Source organism: Thermobia domestica, chromosome 18, assembly GCF_964235325.1.
Source record: "Thermobia domestica chromosome 18, izTheDome1.hap1.1, whole genome shotgun sequence".
Lineage (NCBI taxonomy): Eukaryota > Metazoa > Arthropoda > Insecta > Zygentoma > Lepismatidae > Thermobia > Thermobia domestica.
In genome coordinates, this window is record NC_137471.1 from 227,565 (window position 1) to 243,489 (window position 15,925).

General features: G+C 34.8%; 1 protein-coding gene across 1 annotated transcript in view; it reads left to right on the plus strand.

Moving 5' to 3' along the window:
- Nucleotides 1-15,925, plus strand: part of LOC145674916 (uncharacterized) — a 160,071-nt gene that overhangs the window by 46,003 nt on the left and 98,143 nt on the right. The window contains exons 3-4 of the mRNA XM_081745174.1: nt 7,928-8,098; nt 11,521-11,742. Coding sequence (XP_081601300.1) covers nt 7,928-8,098; nt 11,521-11,742 — 393 coding nt within the window. The remainder of the gene's footprint in view (nt 1-7,927; nt 8,099-11,520; nt 11,743-15,925) is intronic.

Here is a 15,925-nt window from a genome sequence, read left to right on the forward strand (position 1 = left end):
TGGATTAGAGAGTACTTGAAACTACGCACAGGATTTAGCTCGATTTGGCTCGGCTCGACTAGATTCGAAACTCGACCCGAATTCTAGTAGAGTTGGAGGAAATTTTTCCAGCAGAGTTCTTGAGTCGAGGTCAGTTGTCTGTTTCGAGTCGAGTAGAGTTTCAAATAAAACTCGTTCGTGCCCATCCTTAGTCTGTGGGTTTTGTTGAGGTTCTTCAATTACTTCTCACACACTTATTCTACCAATTCTTTCAAACGATCATTTGGTTTCATTCACCATTAGTTTCCTTCGTCCTACACTCTCTAATTACAGGACGTAAAGCTAAAGATTTTGCTCTTTATGCGAAGCATTATTGTGTCGTAAAAATTAAGCAAAATTGGTGACTCTAGTAGATGATTGTCGCAGAAAAAAATCTCGTGTAGATTGAGACCATCCCCATGCGAATTGTGACTACATTTTTTTTTTTCAAGTAGAGCAAAATTATTTTAATTTATTTTAAATAATTTATTGTATTAGCAAATTTCCATTTCACTGAGTGTACGCACCTTAGGAGTGGTCGAAGGCGAGCGAATAATGCAGGTGGTCAGGGCGCCAAATATAAGGGGTAGGCATTGTATCAAGTTTATGGTACCTATAATGACTTAAAAGTACGATGATTGTAGGTCTATGGTAGTGATTCTCAACCTTTGACTGGCAACACACTTGTTTGATATTTTTATAATTATCATTATAATAACATCTGTCATAATAATAAAACCAATTAATTATTATTAAATTCTTTATGGTTTTTAAATTCTAAAACTTCGCGACACACCCTGAGACTGCGTGATACACCAGTGTGTCGCGGCACATCAGTAGAGAAGCACTGGTCTATAGTGTGGAATACTTTTCTTATTTGCCTTTACATGTATGGGGCTTTCGTAAATTCTTTCGACATGAGTGTTTGTGAATTAGTAGATATTTATCTCTCTAAATTTCATTATATGACGAGGCACTCTCAATTTACAATCAACATCTTGTCATTTGTCTATTCTGGCCTAAAATGGTCAACATTGTTACCTTCCTCTAGAAAACCATTTTTATACCACCTAGCAGTCTTACTACTTACCCAAAGGTCTTTTCTCCTATTTCATAACTACAGTCGGCAGCAAAGGCAATAAACTCTCTGTATTTGCTTTTTTGGCAATGTCTTGGGGAAGAAAAAATGACTTGTTTGAATGCCGTGCCATTACGGCAAAAACAAACTACTTAAATTGACCAGTTTGTGTTCCAAAGAACGGAAAATATAGATGAATTTTTCCTTAAACCTGTGCGCAAGTGTAAAATATATATTGAAAAAGCCTACATCGTAGACAAAGTAACTTATTACAAAATAGGGCTACATAGTTATTTTCATCCGAAAATTCAATACTTCTTACTCTAAACGAAATAAAAAAAAAACTTAAAAAAAAAATGGTTAAAGAAAAACAGGTTTGTGAAGGTTTAGGTGTGTCCTTGGTGTTCTTTTTTCTTTTTTTGTACAGAACATTCATTCTTTTACAGTTAACATAGCTTGACTTGTTAACAAGTAGAAAAAGTTCGAGTTGTCTCGCTTTGTTTCGTAGAACAAGGTAGTCTTAACTGAGCGACCATAGTAGACATATATGAGGATAATAGCTATATTTTACGGGTAACAATATAGTGAATATAATGCAACATTCTGAATATAGCAGTACGATTTTTTCATTAACTTTACCGTATTTACTTGATTGTAAGCGCCCCCTTAACAAAAATTGTATTTTGGTAATTCGTTTAATATGTGTGTATAAGCACTCCTGTACGACCCTCAAAGATAGGTAGTACAGTCAAATCCCGCAAACTGAAGTTGTTGAGCGAGAGAGTAACAAGTTACCGAAAATATCGAAAAAGAAGCGGAATGAATCATTCAAAACTCAAATTTTATTGCATATTACTCTAACGAAAGTTGTAAAGAACGCAGAAGTTTTAACATATCCCAAAATATCATGAAGATAAAAGAAAAAAAAAAACATGCTTGACCATCTTATTCGGCACTCCGATTGGATCACAATGTTGATAGAGGGGAAAGGCAGAAGGAAAACCAGGAAGAGGAAGACCAAGGATCGAATATCGAAATGCTCTTACGAAGAAGACATTATTAAAGTATAAAACAGCTCTCCCAAGGGAGAGAAAAGATTTAAAATTTCCATGTTGCCCACCAACCTATGGTTGAGGAGAGAAGGATGATGACCACAAAATAACTGGTACAAATTTGAAAATTTAGGGTTACATAAATCTAAGGAAATTAGTTCTTTGTAGGAAAAAAAAAAATCTCGTAATGCCAGACTCGTATCATTTACTCAGAGCCATTTCACATTTTCTGAGGGAGGGGGTTAGGGGTAGGTTGGAACTTCCAGTAAAAGATCAAAAACTGTAGATTCGTTAGATAATTCCAAGAATGTGTGTTACAGAAGAAAGTGACAAAAAAAAAAAAAAAAAAAATCTTGTAGCAAATATTAACAGAAGAGAAAAATATGCAAGACCTTTCTGTGCATAAATCTTTATATAAATAAATGAGTGACTATCTTTGTGACTTCCTAACACTTGAGCCACCCGATCGATCTCTGTCCCACATAGATGAGGTTCAGGTCTGCGATGTTTTTTATCATTTCACTTTTACGGTGCAACCTAATGGAAGGGGGGGGAGGAGGGAGAGAAATATAAAAATGATCGAACATTACATATATTAGTGTCGAATCCTTAGTTTTCGGGGTCGCTGGAATGAACAGTGTCACTTTTGATGCCATTTAAATCTAAATTTAGTCTCGCAACTTGGGGGAGTGGGAGATATAAAAATATTCGAAACTGACCCTATTAATGTCGAATCCATAGTTTTCTGTGTCGCTGAGATGAACAGTGAAACTTCCGATGCAGTTTAAATCCAAATTTAGCACTTTGTCCAAACTAAAAAAAAAAATTCTCCGTCCGAAGAACGGGTATTCTGCTAACACGTACTAGAAATACAAATATGCAGTAATTAAAAACCTAAACAGTTTCACCGAATATTCGATCTGAAATTATAGTGTAGGTAGTAAAAGAATACTACGTTATTTCAAAGACAATGTTCTACTTAGTGTTTCGATTTTTTTTTTTTTTTTTTTTTTTTTTTTTTTTTTTTTTTTTAAGTGATTGTCAAATTTTACTGAACGTCGAGAAATCGGGAGTGAAGTTAGCAGGAATCTACATATCTTTCTTGCTCAACATTGCCAATCCAAGGATTGAAAATATCGGTAGCAAGCGCTCGATAAAATTTCAGTAGATTTTAATAGATACCTTAAAAATTAATGAAACATGGAACAATCACTCTATAGGTATTTGAGCTATTTAATGGACTGCTTGACATAAAATTCCGAGTTATCTCGGGCATTTCATTCTGACAATAAAATTATGCACGACAATATTCGTGCAGCGCTCCGTATAACAGAAATAAAAAGAAAATATATTTGGACTCACTTTCTGTAGGGGCATGATGCCTCAGTGGTAGAGCGTTCACCTCTTGTACGTGGGGTCTCTAGTTCGATTCTAGCTCACACGAAGTGAACTTTGGGGGTGGAGAATCACAGTGTTCGTGTTTTTTTTTTTGGGGGGGGGATTCTCCAATTTCCTCTCAGTATTTCATTTCACCATTGCAGGGGCCGCGGTGGCTCAGTGGTAGAGCGTTCACCTCTGGTGCATGGGGTCTCGGGTTCAAACCCTGCTCCCGCCAAGTGAACTTTGTGGTGGACAAACACCGTGTGCGTGGGTTTTCTCGGGGTTCTCCCGTTTCCTCCCACTTTCTTCATTCCACCATTTCATTCATTACTCATTATCACCGTCTCCTTTAGGCTAACCGGCATAACCGTGGGACGTAAAACTCAAAAATTTCATTTCATTTCATTTCACCATTGCATTCATTTCTCATTATCAAAGTCTCCTTTAGCCGGAAAGATTTTATTTTATTTTATTTCGGACGCACTTTCTAGTTTTTAAGTATGTTAAGCGATTAGGAATTTTCATGATAATGTTTAATTCCACTGCAGTGCACTTGCGTATTTTATTCTAAAAACTAGACACACTTTTTGATAGTGAATAATTAAGATTTGGAATAGTTTTCTTATTTATCTCTGTTTATTACTCTCACACTTCTCCCACTCATTCATCATCATGGCTGCTTATCTCAACCCTCTTTTTCCCTCTCCTCTTCCTCAGTCATATTTGTCAATAGCCTATGTAGTTTCTGTATTTTTCATGTTGTAGTTTCCAGCAAATTGACTGCAGAAGATATACTCACCACCGCTGTACTTGAACGAGGAAGGCTTAAAATGCACCAAAAGGTTTTAGACAACAGGAAATAATGGTTTCGGGTCCGCATAAATTTTGTTTGTAACCCTATTCCAAAAGTATTGTGTTATTAAAAGTAGAATGTTGAATGAAATCATCATCAAAATGAAACCTTTAAAGAATGCCTGACGGGCTCTATGTAAAAGTTGAATATGTTTATACTGTATCTTGTATCGGAAGGTTTATTGACAGTAGGAAATTTTCTAACATCGCATCAAAATACATCTGTTTTAGAGGCAACTTTCGGAAAATACTCGATAATTAATTCTTCCGACCCTTGCATTCTAAGTGCTCAAACTTTAGTATCAGCCAAAAATGGTTCTCAAAGCAGCAATATTTGTGCCTAACGTGAAAATCTGGGAATCTTTACCCTACATCTGTGTGTAAACTAGAAAATGTACACAATACAATATTTTAAAAAGATAAGATAAAAAAAAAAAAAAAGTGTGGGGTCATAAGAATCAAATGAAATAAAGATCTACGAGACTTCTTTTGTAGTTTCTTTTATTTGCATTTGAATAAGCTTTTAAAATTGTCAGGAAAACTACTTGTTTTGGCCTTTTTAATTAGGGCCGTAACTTGTGGGGGCACGAAGGCAACTACCCCCCAAGGAAGCTTTCCGCCGTTCAAGGGGGCCCACTTTAAGACAAAATTTTCTTATTCCATATACGATACGAACATGTAATTAAAATGAAGCATCAAACAGATTCACTACATTACATAAACAAAACAGCACACAAAAGGTAAATAAAACAAAAATGAGTCGTGGGCCCATTTCAGCAAAATACGTCTATTATTAGGTTCCCTAGAAATAATATTTATTCGTATGGCTTTGAAATTTGTCAATATTGTCCCCTTAATTAATTTATGTATGGAATGGGCCCAGGGGTGTAACTAACGGCCCAGCATGCCTTGCCGTGCGGGAGGTCCCACAGGCTCCGGGGGGCCTACAAGAGTGAGATGAAAAAAGGGTCCTTTTTTGGAATTTTGCGGCGGGCTGAAACAACTTTCTACGGACCCAAATATTAATTCTGTCCCGCCCCCAGAGAAAATCTAAGTTACGGCGGTGCTTTTGTCTTTTTTTTTTTTTTAATAATAGTTGCAGTATATATTTATAGTAACCAATTTTGATAAACAGAATACTCAGATACAATATGACTTTGTTCTTATTTTATGTACAATATTAACTTTATCAGGAAAAAATGAATCTTCAAAAATGGCACTCTTTCGTTGCATTTTTTCCTTCGTGTGCTTCTAGTCATTTCAGTATTTGTCGTCACCGGAAAAACACTTTGCAGTAACTGCTGAATTGATAAAAAGTAGTTTGACTACTTGGCATGAAAGAAGGAAATACATTGGAGAACTACTGTATATCGGGAACTCGGAATTATTTAACTCACCGGAATAAAGGATTCGATTCAGAGATAAACAAATCCTTGTTTATTATAATCACATTGGGAAACGAAGAAATCATTCTTCATTGGGAAACCAGAGGATTCGATTCAGAGAACTAATCTTTTTTTCGAAATGGCTTGAAAGGAATCGATTCCGCGAAAAGAACAAAATTTACCCATCACTATTCACGTATTCAGTTAATGTTTTTTTTTTTATTATTATTATTAGAATGCCATAAAAAGGGACTGCCATTGGCGTATAGCAACTCTGGAAAGTGGCATTATCACATAATTATTACATAACATTGCATAATGCTTATAATAAAAATAGCTTTCCTTTGGATTGTAAATATCGGATGATTTAAGTGTATTTTTTTAATGCATCACTATATCAGTAGTAAATTAAAACTTCAGCATATCTGAGAATTCCTAACGGACAACATGACTCTCACTCCTGATGAGCAGTGTTGCCAACAAATTTTATTTTTCAACCAGATTATTAATAAAAACAATTTAATTTCCTAGGGTAACTTCCGTTTCCTTTCACATTATCATTCCACCAATTCTTGCATCATTCACTTTAAGCTCTTTCGTGGCTAAGCGGTTAGCATACGCGCCTTTGACGTGGGAGACCCGGGTTCGATTCCTGGCACGACCTCATGTAGTTCGGATTCCATGTTAATCAGTAGGTCCTGTCTCTTATAGCGACGCTGCTGAAATGGACGTTAAACTCAAAATCAACTCAACTCCATCATTCACTTGCCTTAATCATCAGTCTCCCTTAGCCTAAAGGACATAATCCTAGTACATTAATCTGAACAGTTTTATAAACAATGTTCCCTTAACACACCTACAATACATGATGCATGTATTTTTCACTTGTTTAGTAAATTATAATTAGTAGTTTTGTCCTGGGATAAGTTTTCTTCCACACAGTTTTCTGAAAACTCCAATTATAATTTTGTTGCATTAATAAATATTCCGTAATTCAATTTAGAAAGTGACATTGAGTAAGTTTAATGGAGTAGCCCCGTACTCTTTATTTTAAATCAATTCAGTGTTTCAGATATAGTTCGTCTCTACTATTCCTATAATAGAACCGGAAATGCAATAAATCGAAAACTTCTATTTCAATTCTGGTCTCCTTAGACCAGAAGCAATAATAGGTTTATATTGTAATATCTTACACGTGGTCTATATTTGTAAACATAAAGATGTATTTATTTGGAGTAAAAACATGTGCTCTCTTACAACTACTACAAGCAAGCAGAGGACAGGCATCCTCGTCATCGTCAGGTCATGTCACTAGCGCCATCGCTGTCCAAGGAAGGGTATAAAACACCATGTAAGGTCTACATCGGCACCAGTTTCAGTTGGTCATTCCTGCTCTTAGCTTGTCTGGAGCTCTGCACGAAGCCATTCCCTCTCTTAGCTTGCTTGGAGCTCTGAGAGTCCCAAGAGAGTCCCAACCGCAACCTGGAGCTCTGTGGTTTCCTTAGTAGCTTAGCTTGCTGGAGTTGTGCGGATCCTTAACCTCTCTTTGCTTGCCTGGTACACTAAGTTCCTAAAACACTGCCGCCTATAGCTTGCCTGGAGCTCTGTGGAAATCCTTCTCTTGGCTGCCTGGGCCTTGGTACACCTATTTTATCCAAACGGCTTAGAGAACTTTTTGTCTTCAGACGACACTTATAGTGAGTTCGTCAGTTACATTTGTATATAACAGTAATGTTTATAGCAGGGGTGCCCACAGAGGGGGGCTATGACGCAAACTGCGTCATTGAAATATTTAGGGGATTAAAAATCTATATAAATATGTTTGAGGGGGTGTAAAAATTAATCGAAAAGATTTTTTTCATGGAAGAACACCTACGGATAGACAATTGAGGGGGGCACCACTGTTTATAGTACCGTAACAAGGTTTTGGAAGAAAATATAATCACATTACCTTCCTTATCAAGGTAATGTAACAAAATAAATAAATAAATATATATATATATATATATATATATATATATATATATATATATATATATATATATATATATATATATATATATATATATAATATCATAGATTTCATGTTTCACAGTGAAACGAAACTTTCTTTTCTGTTTTAATTGTGAGAAGTATTAAAATATGTTTTTTTTAAATTTCAGTTCGCTGTATTCCTGATCATTATTTTCATCTTTGAACTTGCCGGTGGCATTGCGGGATACGTGTTACGAGACGATGTGAACACGTATTTGCAAGATCATCTCAACTCCTCTATGACTCAGGTCAATGAAAACCCAGAGATGAGCAAGCTGTGGCATGTCATTCAAACAGATGTAAGTATAGTACTGATAAAATAAGCTTTTTTTTAAAAAAAATAATTCTCTTTGTTTAGCATGGATATCCAGGTACCTTTTGACGATCGTACATAAAATTATTCTGAAAACAGCATTGTTGTTGTATATGTAATAAGATAACACTTACAAGACTATTTCTATATAGAAAATATTATTTATATTTTTTTTACAATTTTCGTGAGGGTTTTTTTTTGTACTGGTCTTTATGAATTAGTTGCAACAGGTGGTTTTTCAGTATAGCCAATGGGAAACACAGAGGAAACAATAAAAAATGCAGTTTCATGCTATAACCAGGGGTAAAAGTGGAGGTGAACGCGGGCGGACTAAGTTTATCCACTTCCCCCCCAAAACAAAATCTATATGGCATCCCTCCACTTCCTAAAACATTACAATGGGCAAAACATAGGCACGGGGGACGGTGTGACGTATTGCGTCCCTTTAGCTTTTCTGATCCACTTTCACCGTTGGCTATAACCACGGAGACACAAAGGTTTAATTTAATAGTAACTTTTTTTTTTCTAAAACTGTACATATAAATTAAACGTCTTACTTAAACTATGGCCAGGGCTAGAGGCAATAATAAATATTATTATTAGAATGACTTTGGCTAATAATATACAGCCTTTTGTTTAGTTTTGTCAACTAAGTGCTCAAACTACCACTAGACGGCGTTATATTCAATAATGAATTTGTAAGTAGCAATTCGTAGTGTGCAACTTGTGAAAGTATTACTTTAATGTATAAGAGAAATATAATTATGTAGTGAGCACGAGATTTTAAATTAAGGATGAATGTGCTAAGGAAACGCAGAGAGATTAACAATACTTAAAAAAAATAAAAGAAATATATGGAATGTTATTCTGGAGTTGCAGTTAAATATATAACACCACTGTGTAAATGCCTTAATGTAAATTTAGTATAATGGGATGAATATTCAACTCTTGCTACCAAACTGCAGTTATGAATTCAAATAATAATAATAATAATAATAATAAAACGCTATTAAATGAACCCAAGCTATTTAATGTAGATCCAGAAATCATACAATGGTTGCCACTGTAAACTTACCTGTACAAATTGTTCCAAACACGTTTTAGACTGTTTGGAAAAACTACACATACATATTGCCCTCCTAACATATAATTCAATCTAAATACTGTATACTTCTTCTTACGTCCAAATTGTAGCTAATCTCCCTATCAACAAACAACCATCACAGACTATCAACTGATCAAAACTGGCTTGTGTTCTAACATTTCTCGCCATCCTTCAGTGATGTCCGTATTTAAAATTCTAGACACTCACAGAAAGGACTGTGAAGACTATGGAATGAAAATAAATGTTAAAAAGACAAAAGCCATGGTGATTAAAACAAAGCGGTCGGTGTCAAATATAGAAGTAGGAGGGGAGAAAATAGAACAGGTGATTAGTTTTCGATACCTGCGTAGTATTAGTAATAATATGAAATGTGAACGTGAAATAAAAGCGAGGATAGGAATGGTGAAAGAAGCCTTTACAAGAAAGAAGACTCTTTTGTGGGACTTTGAAAAAAGTTGAGAAACTCATAAAATGCTTCGTGTGAAATATTGTACTGTATGGAGAAGAAACGTGGACATTACGCAAAAATGATAAAAAGTGACTGGAAGCTTTGGGATGGGTGTGTAAAAGAATGGAGACAAATAGCTTGGTCGAGTGCAAAACAAATGACTATGTTAGAAATGGTGGGGAGAAAAGAACACTTCTAGATATTATTAAGAAGAGAAACTTGTTGGGACATTGGCTAAGAAGGAACTGTATCATGAGGGACGTCCTAGAGGGTATGGTGGCAGGAAAGAGGGAGGAGGCGAAGGAGACTATATCAAAACAGAAAAATCGTAGGTGAAGACGAAGAGGTTAGTTGAAGACCGTGGAGCATGAAAGCTTCTCAGTTGCGGCAAGTGACCTTCCAATAATGGCAGAATATGATGATGATAAAGATGATGATGATGATGATGATTTGCACATATCAATGGATAAATTTCATTAATCTGAACAAAATATGGACGAGTGTTAAGACTTATGGTTAGTTTTTAGAAAATCCAGAGAATTTTTTTTTATGACGTTAAAAAAGTAATTGTGCTCCGTGTCAATTTGATGCAATGGATGGGTTTTACTGTGCTAAAATACATCATAGATTTAGGTACTATCTATGAAACGTGTAGGAGAGAAAAGGAAGCTTTTATTCAGCAGCCTTCGTTGGAAGGCCATTTGTATTGTATTGTATTTATTTCGTCCTTTTTTCGTACATTTAGCACTGTATTATAATGCATATGAAGTGGACACGTCATTTATGTACGAATACAAAAGTAAAAGAAACAATAATAGTGAAAATTACACACACTAGGTTAGTAATTAAGCCTTACATCTTATTACACTGTACATTTTACATGACATCATTGTTAAAAATAAATTTAGCAATTATTACTTGCAGTGTATTTAGAAATCCTCCAACAAAAATCTAATGCTAAAAGCAAGTAATGACACTGATTTACTGTACATCATGTAACATCTCTATTCACTTAGTAGTTCATGTATTCCTCTACCGAGTAAAAGCAATGTTGTAATAAATATTTCTGGAGTTCTGAAATTTAGCAACAGAGTCCTGAGTTTTTATTTCTTTCGGAAGTTTATTGTAAAGCATGATACCGGCGTATTTACACCCTTTTTCATATAATACTGTTCTGTGTTCTACAATAGAAAAGTTTTGTTTGTTTCTTGTATCATGATCATGTGTCTGTTCTACTCGCGTAGATTAGGTATATTTTGCGAAGAAAATATCTATACCGGCATAGAAAGCAAGATGGAAAGAAAGCAAGGAATGGGAAGAACACAACTGATCGATGATTTGAAAAATAGAAGAAAATAATGGAAGTTAAAAGAGGAAGCTGAAAATAGAGAAACATGGAAGAAACATTTCCAGACTCTAAACTAAGTATTAAAAAAGAAGAAAAAAAGAAAAAGAAAGAAAAAAGAAAAAAAATCCCAGGACCTCCCAACAGGCAGATACTTAATAATAATAATAATAATAATAATAATAATAATATAAACAATTGTGACTTGTGGTAATAAAGAGGTACGTACCATTTGTAATGAAAAAGGCACACTCGTACAATATAAGAATAGTAAAATCTTGACCTTCTCGTTTCAGTAACCAACAATATTATGGAAACAGTCCTTTTTTTAAACAGTATTTTTCGTGAACGTTTGAATAAAATCCTGTTACGTTTTTTTTTTTTTTTGTTTTTTTTTAAATCTATCTATAACGTTTCATACCCGCATATGTATATTTAAAGTACGCAAAAAATATGTATTATTGACAAGTTGGAAGATTATATTTACTTGACTGACTTTATTTGTTTCAGCTTCATTGCTGTGGTATTGATGGCCCCAGTGACTGGGACTATGTATTCACTAACCATAGTGTTCCAGACTCATGCTGTAAGGAAACTCTCAACTGCAATACGACAATTTTTCTTAACAATACAGAGATCTATGATAAAGGCTGTTCCGGTTCCATGAGAAACTTCCTGGAAGACAAAGCTGTGACCCTTGGCGGTGTTGGAGTCGGTATCGCTTTCGTTCAGGTAAGCTCATAGGTTTTAATTCTAGCGGGTGCGGGTGGGGGAGAAAGGTGAATTTTTCTGAACTTAAAGGTACTTGCAAATTTGTTTCGGAATTAAGTCTCTAAGAGCCTGACATACTAAAAATAATACAAAATTCACCATTTTTCTTTTCTTTGTTTCTCATAAGTGAAAGGAGATAATGAAATACAATTTACCATAATCATAGATTGTGTTATTCTAAAACAGAAAATACAAACCTAAAGAAGTTTGTGTTGCCATCCATAGAAATTAGTATTGCCAGAATAATAATCCCTCAAAATCTCAAGGCAGCGACTACAGGAACGAACTCTACTGCATTTAATTACGTATCATGTTTCGGTAGCCTGTGAACTACTTTTAAAATAACATTATTTAATTTTAATAACAGTATGTAAAAACTATTTTGTTTATTACAAACTAAACACAACTATTATTTAAAAAGTAGTTCACAGGATCCCAAAGCAACATGATACGTAATCAAATGCAGTTAAGTTCGTTCTTCTAGTCACTGTCTTAACTTAGATTTTCGGGAATAGTTATTCTGGCAACACTGTAATTTCTATGGATGACAACACTGAAAATTCTTCAGGTTCATATTTTCTGTTGTAGAATAACGTTATTCTACAACAGATTGTGGTAAGTTGTATTTCATGATCTCCTTTCACGTGTGAAAAACAAACAAAAGAAGAAAATAAATTTTGTATTATTTTTAGTACGTCAGGCTGTTAAGTCCCTCGATTATGTTCTATAGACTGAAGGAGACCTATGATGTGGAAATAAATTATGGAAGAAGTGGTGGAACGAAAATGGAGAAAAGCCCGGGAGAACTCCAAGAAACTACAGACCTGGCAACTCTTGCCGTAGGTGACATCATTAAAAATTTATATTTTATCGCTACAAGGTAAAATAAGAAACCTTATAATTTACATGGGGGATATTCAAAATTAACAAAATATTGGCTACTTACGAATGAATCCTCCCTCGAAAAATTTAAACCCTTTTTTTTGACGTTTCGGAACTCTCAGCTGGTGCCTTCCTCAGTGGCAAGGTAAAAAGGATTAAAACGGAAAGGAGAAAAAATCAGTAGAACCAGGAATACATACCACTATATAAAAGTAACTTACAAAAAAAGAGATCTGAGATGAAAAGAGCAGTGTGAAAAAAGAATGAACTGAATAAAAAAGAACGTGGTGTCTATGTTAGGCCACTAATGCCAGATGCAATCTCACTGGATTTAAAAGCTATTTTGTCAATCCATTAAATAAGGCAGGTATTTACTGCGTCCACTGCGAATGTGTTCCTCATACATTCTCCAAACTAAACGTAATATTAACACACGTGTGAAGGAACATGTTAGACAATCAAAAAAGTCACAAGAAGGAGGCATGTCGGGTTTCGCGCTTCATCTAAAACAACATTCACAGGTTAAGATAATAGGTTCAGCAAAAAAAAAAAAAAAAAAAAGGGGGGGGGTTAAAAAATCGTTCTTTATTCATAAATACAAACCTGCATTGAACCTTGATACTGGCAACATTGATGAGCTTGGATGCTTACCTTTGATGCATACTTTGGATCTGGCAATAGTGCCTTAACATAGACGCCACGTTCTTTTTTATTCAGTTCATTCTTTTTTCACTCTGCTCTTTTCATCTCAGATCTCTTTTTTTTTGTAAGTTACTTTTATATAGTGATATGTATTCCTGGTTTTACTCCTTTTATCTCCTTTCCGTTTAAATCCTTTTTACCGTGCCACTGAGGAAGGAACCAGCTGAGAGTTCCGAAACGTCAAAAAAGTGTTTAAATTTTTCAAGGGAGGATTCATTGGTAAGTAGCCAATTTTTTGTTAAGAAACCTTATAGCTTATCTCGTGCAGGAATTTTTATACATGAAGTAATCTTTTTTTCCTCAACTTTCTTTTTTTTACCATTGTTATTTCTGTCAGGAGACGCCACTGATGCTGACACGGTATACTTGTAGGGTTGCCATTCGGCCCGGAAAATACGGGACCGTCACTGAATCGAGGTTTGCATCCCGAAAATATTTCTCGGGATGCTTAAATGTCCCGAATCTCAGCGAAGGAGAAAAGAAGAGAATATTATAGTTTGCTTTTCTCACAGGGTTAGATATATATAATTATTCTCTTTAACTTCTGAGTATGGCAATTCAAAAGTTCAAAAAAACTTGAATGCATAAAACAGATTTGTGTTCACCATTTAACTTCTTCACGGATATGGCATGAAATAATGCCACATATTTATCGGGAAAATAGTCAGAATTTTTTTGAGGAAGAAGAGTGTGAACCCAAGGTAAGTAAAAATATTCTGACGCACTTGTTTTTTTTTACTTACTTTCAGTTCGCACTATTCTTCGTGAAAAAAATTCGGATTATTTTCCCGATATATATATTTGGCATCATTTGATGCCATATCCGTGAATAGGTTAACTACTTAAACATTGAATGAAGCATTCGTTTCATTGGGCCAGGGAGAAAAGGTTTTATTGCTCAATTTTATTTTTATCTTTAGTACTGTTTCAATCTGAATTTTTTAATCAATAATTTCTGATCGATATTTTGGTAATTTTCCGCTGACCATTCAAGAAGAAAAATGTAGTTTTAATTAATAGAACTAAACAGATAGCAATAGGAAAATGCTGGAGTATTTTTAAAATAGAAGCTTATGTGGGAAAATGTAGTTTAATTATTTGCGGCAGATTTATTTATTTATTTATTTATTTATTTATTTATTTATTTATTTATTTATTTATTTATTTATTTATTTATTTATTTTACTTTATTTATTTATTTTACTTTATTTTAACGCAACAATGGTTACGCGTTTCCGTTGTCCCTTCTGAACCATCACTTGAATGAGCATTGAATAAGCTAAAACAGACTCTGAAAGCCACAAAACATAACAGATCCTGAGAAAAAAAAAAAAAAATCCTACCAGGAGGAAAGGTGTAAATCATCTGGTTAGGTAGGGAAGAGAAAGCCTACTGAAATGACTAAAAATGTCATTACGTCACACTTGAACAACTGTATCTAAAGGAAGAAAGTAAATTAGTATATAACACTTCATTTCATTTTAAGTATTTCAAAGGTTCTCGTAATTTAGTAGCGTCCCGGGTTTTTTCACTTTTGAAATGTGGCAACCCTATATACTTCTATTACCAGAAACTAACGTTACATAGAATCGAACCAGGGACCGAAGGTGAACATTATCCTACAAAGCCATCATGCTCTGCTTAAAACAATAACTAATGAAATATTAATTTAATCAACTTCTATAATTGAGTTTACGTTAAAAAAAAATACATGAGATCAAACAGCTTGTACCTTACATAATAACACAGGTTTGCAACCAAAAAGCTATTTGCATAAGTTTAGCTGATTTTTACGTTTCTGAGTGCACCGAAGTCGAAAGTGACCCCCGTTTCTTCCTGGGACGTCAAGTTTTTGCACAGTCGAAATGTAACATGGTCAAACAGGTAGCTGGAAATCGCTAAATTGCAAATGCATCACTCAAAAATAAAAATTAACATGGAAGATTAAATGTATTTGTGGTCCCCGAAACATGAAAATACATGTACGTTGGTTCGGATGGGGATCACTGACACATATCATAATGTGTCATGAATGAGAATACGAGATTACAAAGAAAAACCAAAAACAAGAAATCTGCTCATAAAACGAATTTAGTAAGATTACATTTTAAATTTGTAAAACGTTGATAAGTAGTTCTGGCTACACTGTTTCTTACTCAAATACTACTAGTACGCGAGTTTTTGTTAACCCTGATATCAGGAAACTCATATCCGACAAAGACTTCATCAGTTCAATGACTCAAATTCAAAAAGAGGCTTGGGTTGCCTTTATTGTGGTCATCAAAACTTTTTTGGAAAACCGAAAGAACCCATAGTACAAGGAAAGTGTGTAAAAAATGTTGCACGCGTTCCGAAAGCTTGGTTGCGCCATGAGCTTAGAAGTCCATTTTCTTAACTCCCACCTTGACTACTTTCCTGACAATGTGGGGGCAGTGAGTGAAGAGCAGGAGGAGCGTTTACATCAAGATCTCAAAGAAATGGAACGACGGTATCAGGGAAACTGGAGTGTTACGATGATGGCAAACTACTGCTGGATGTTGTTTAGTGATCTCCCAGCAGC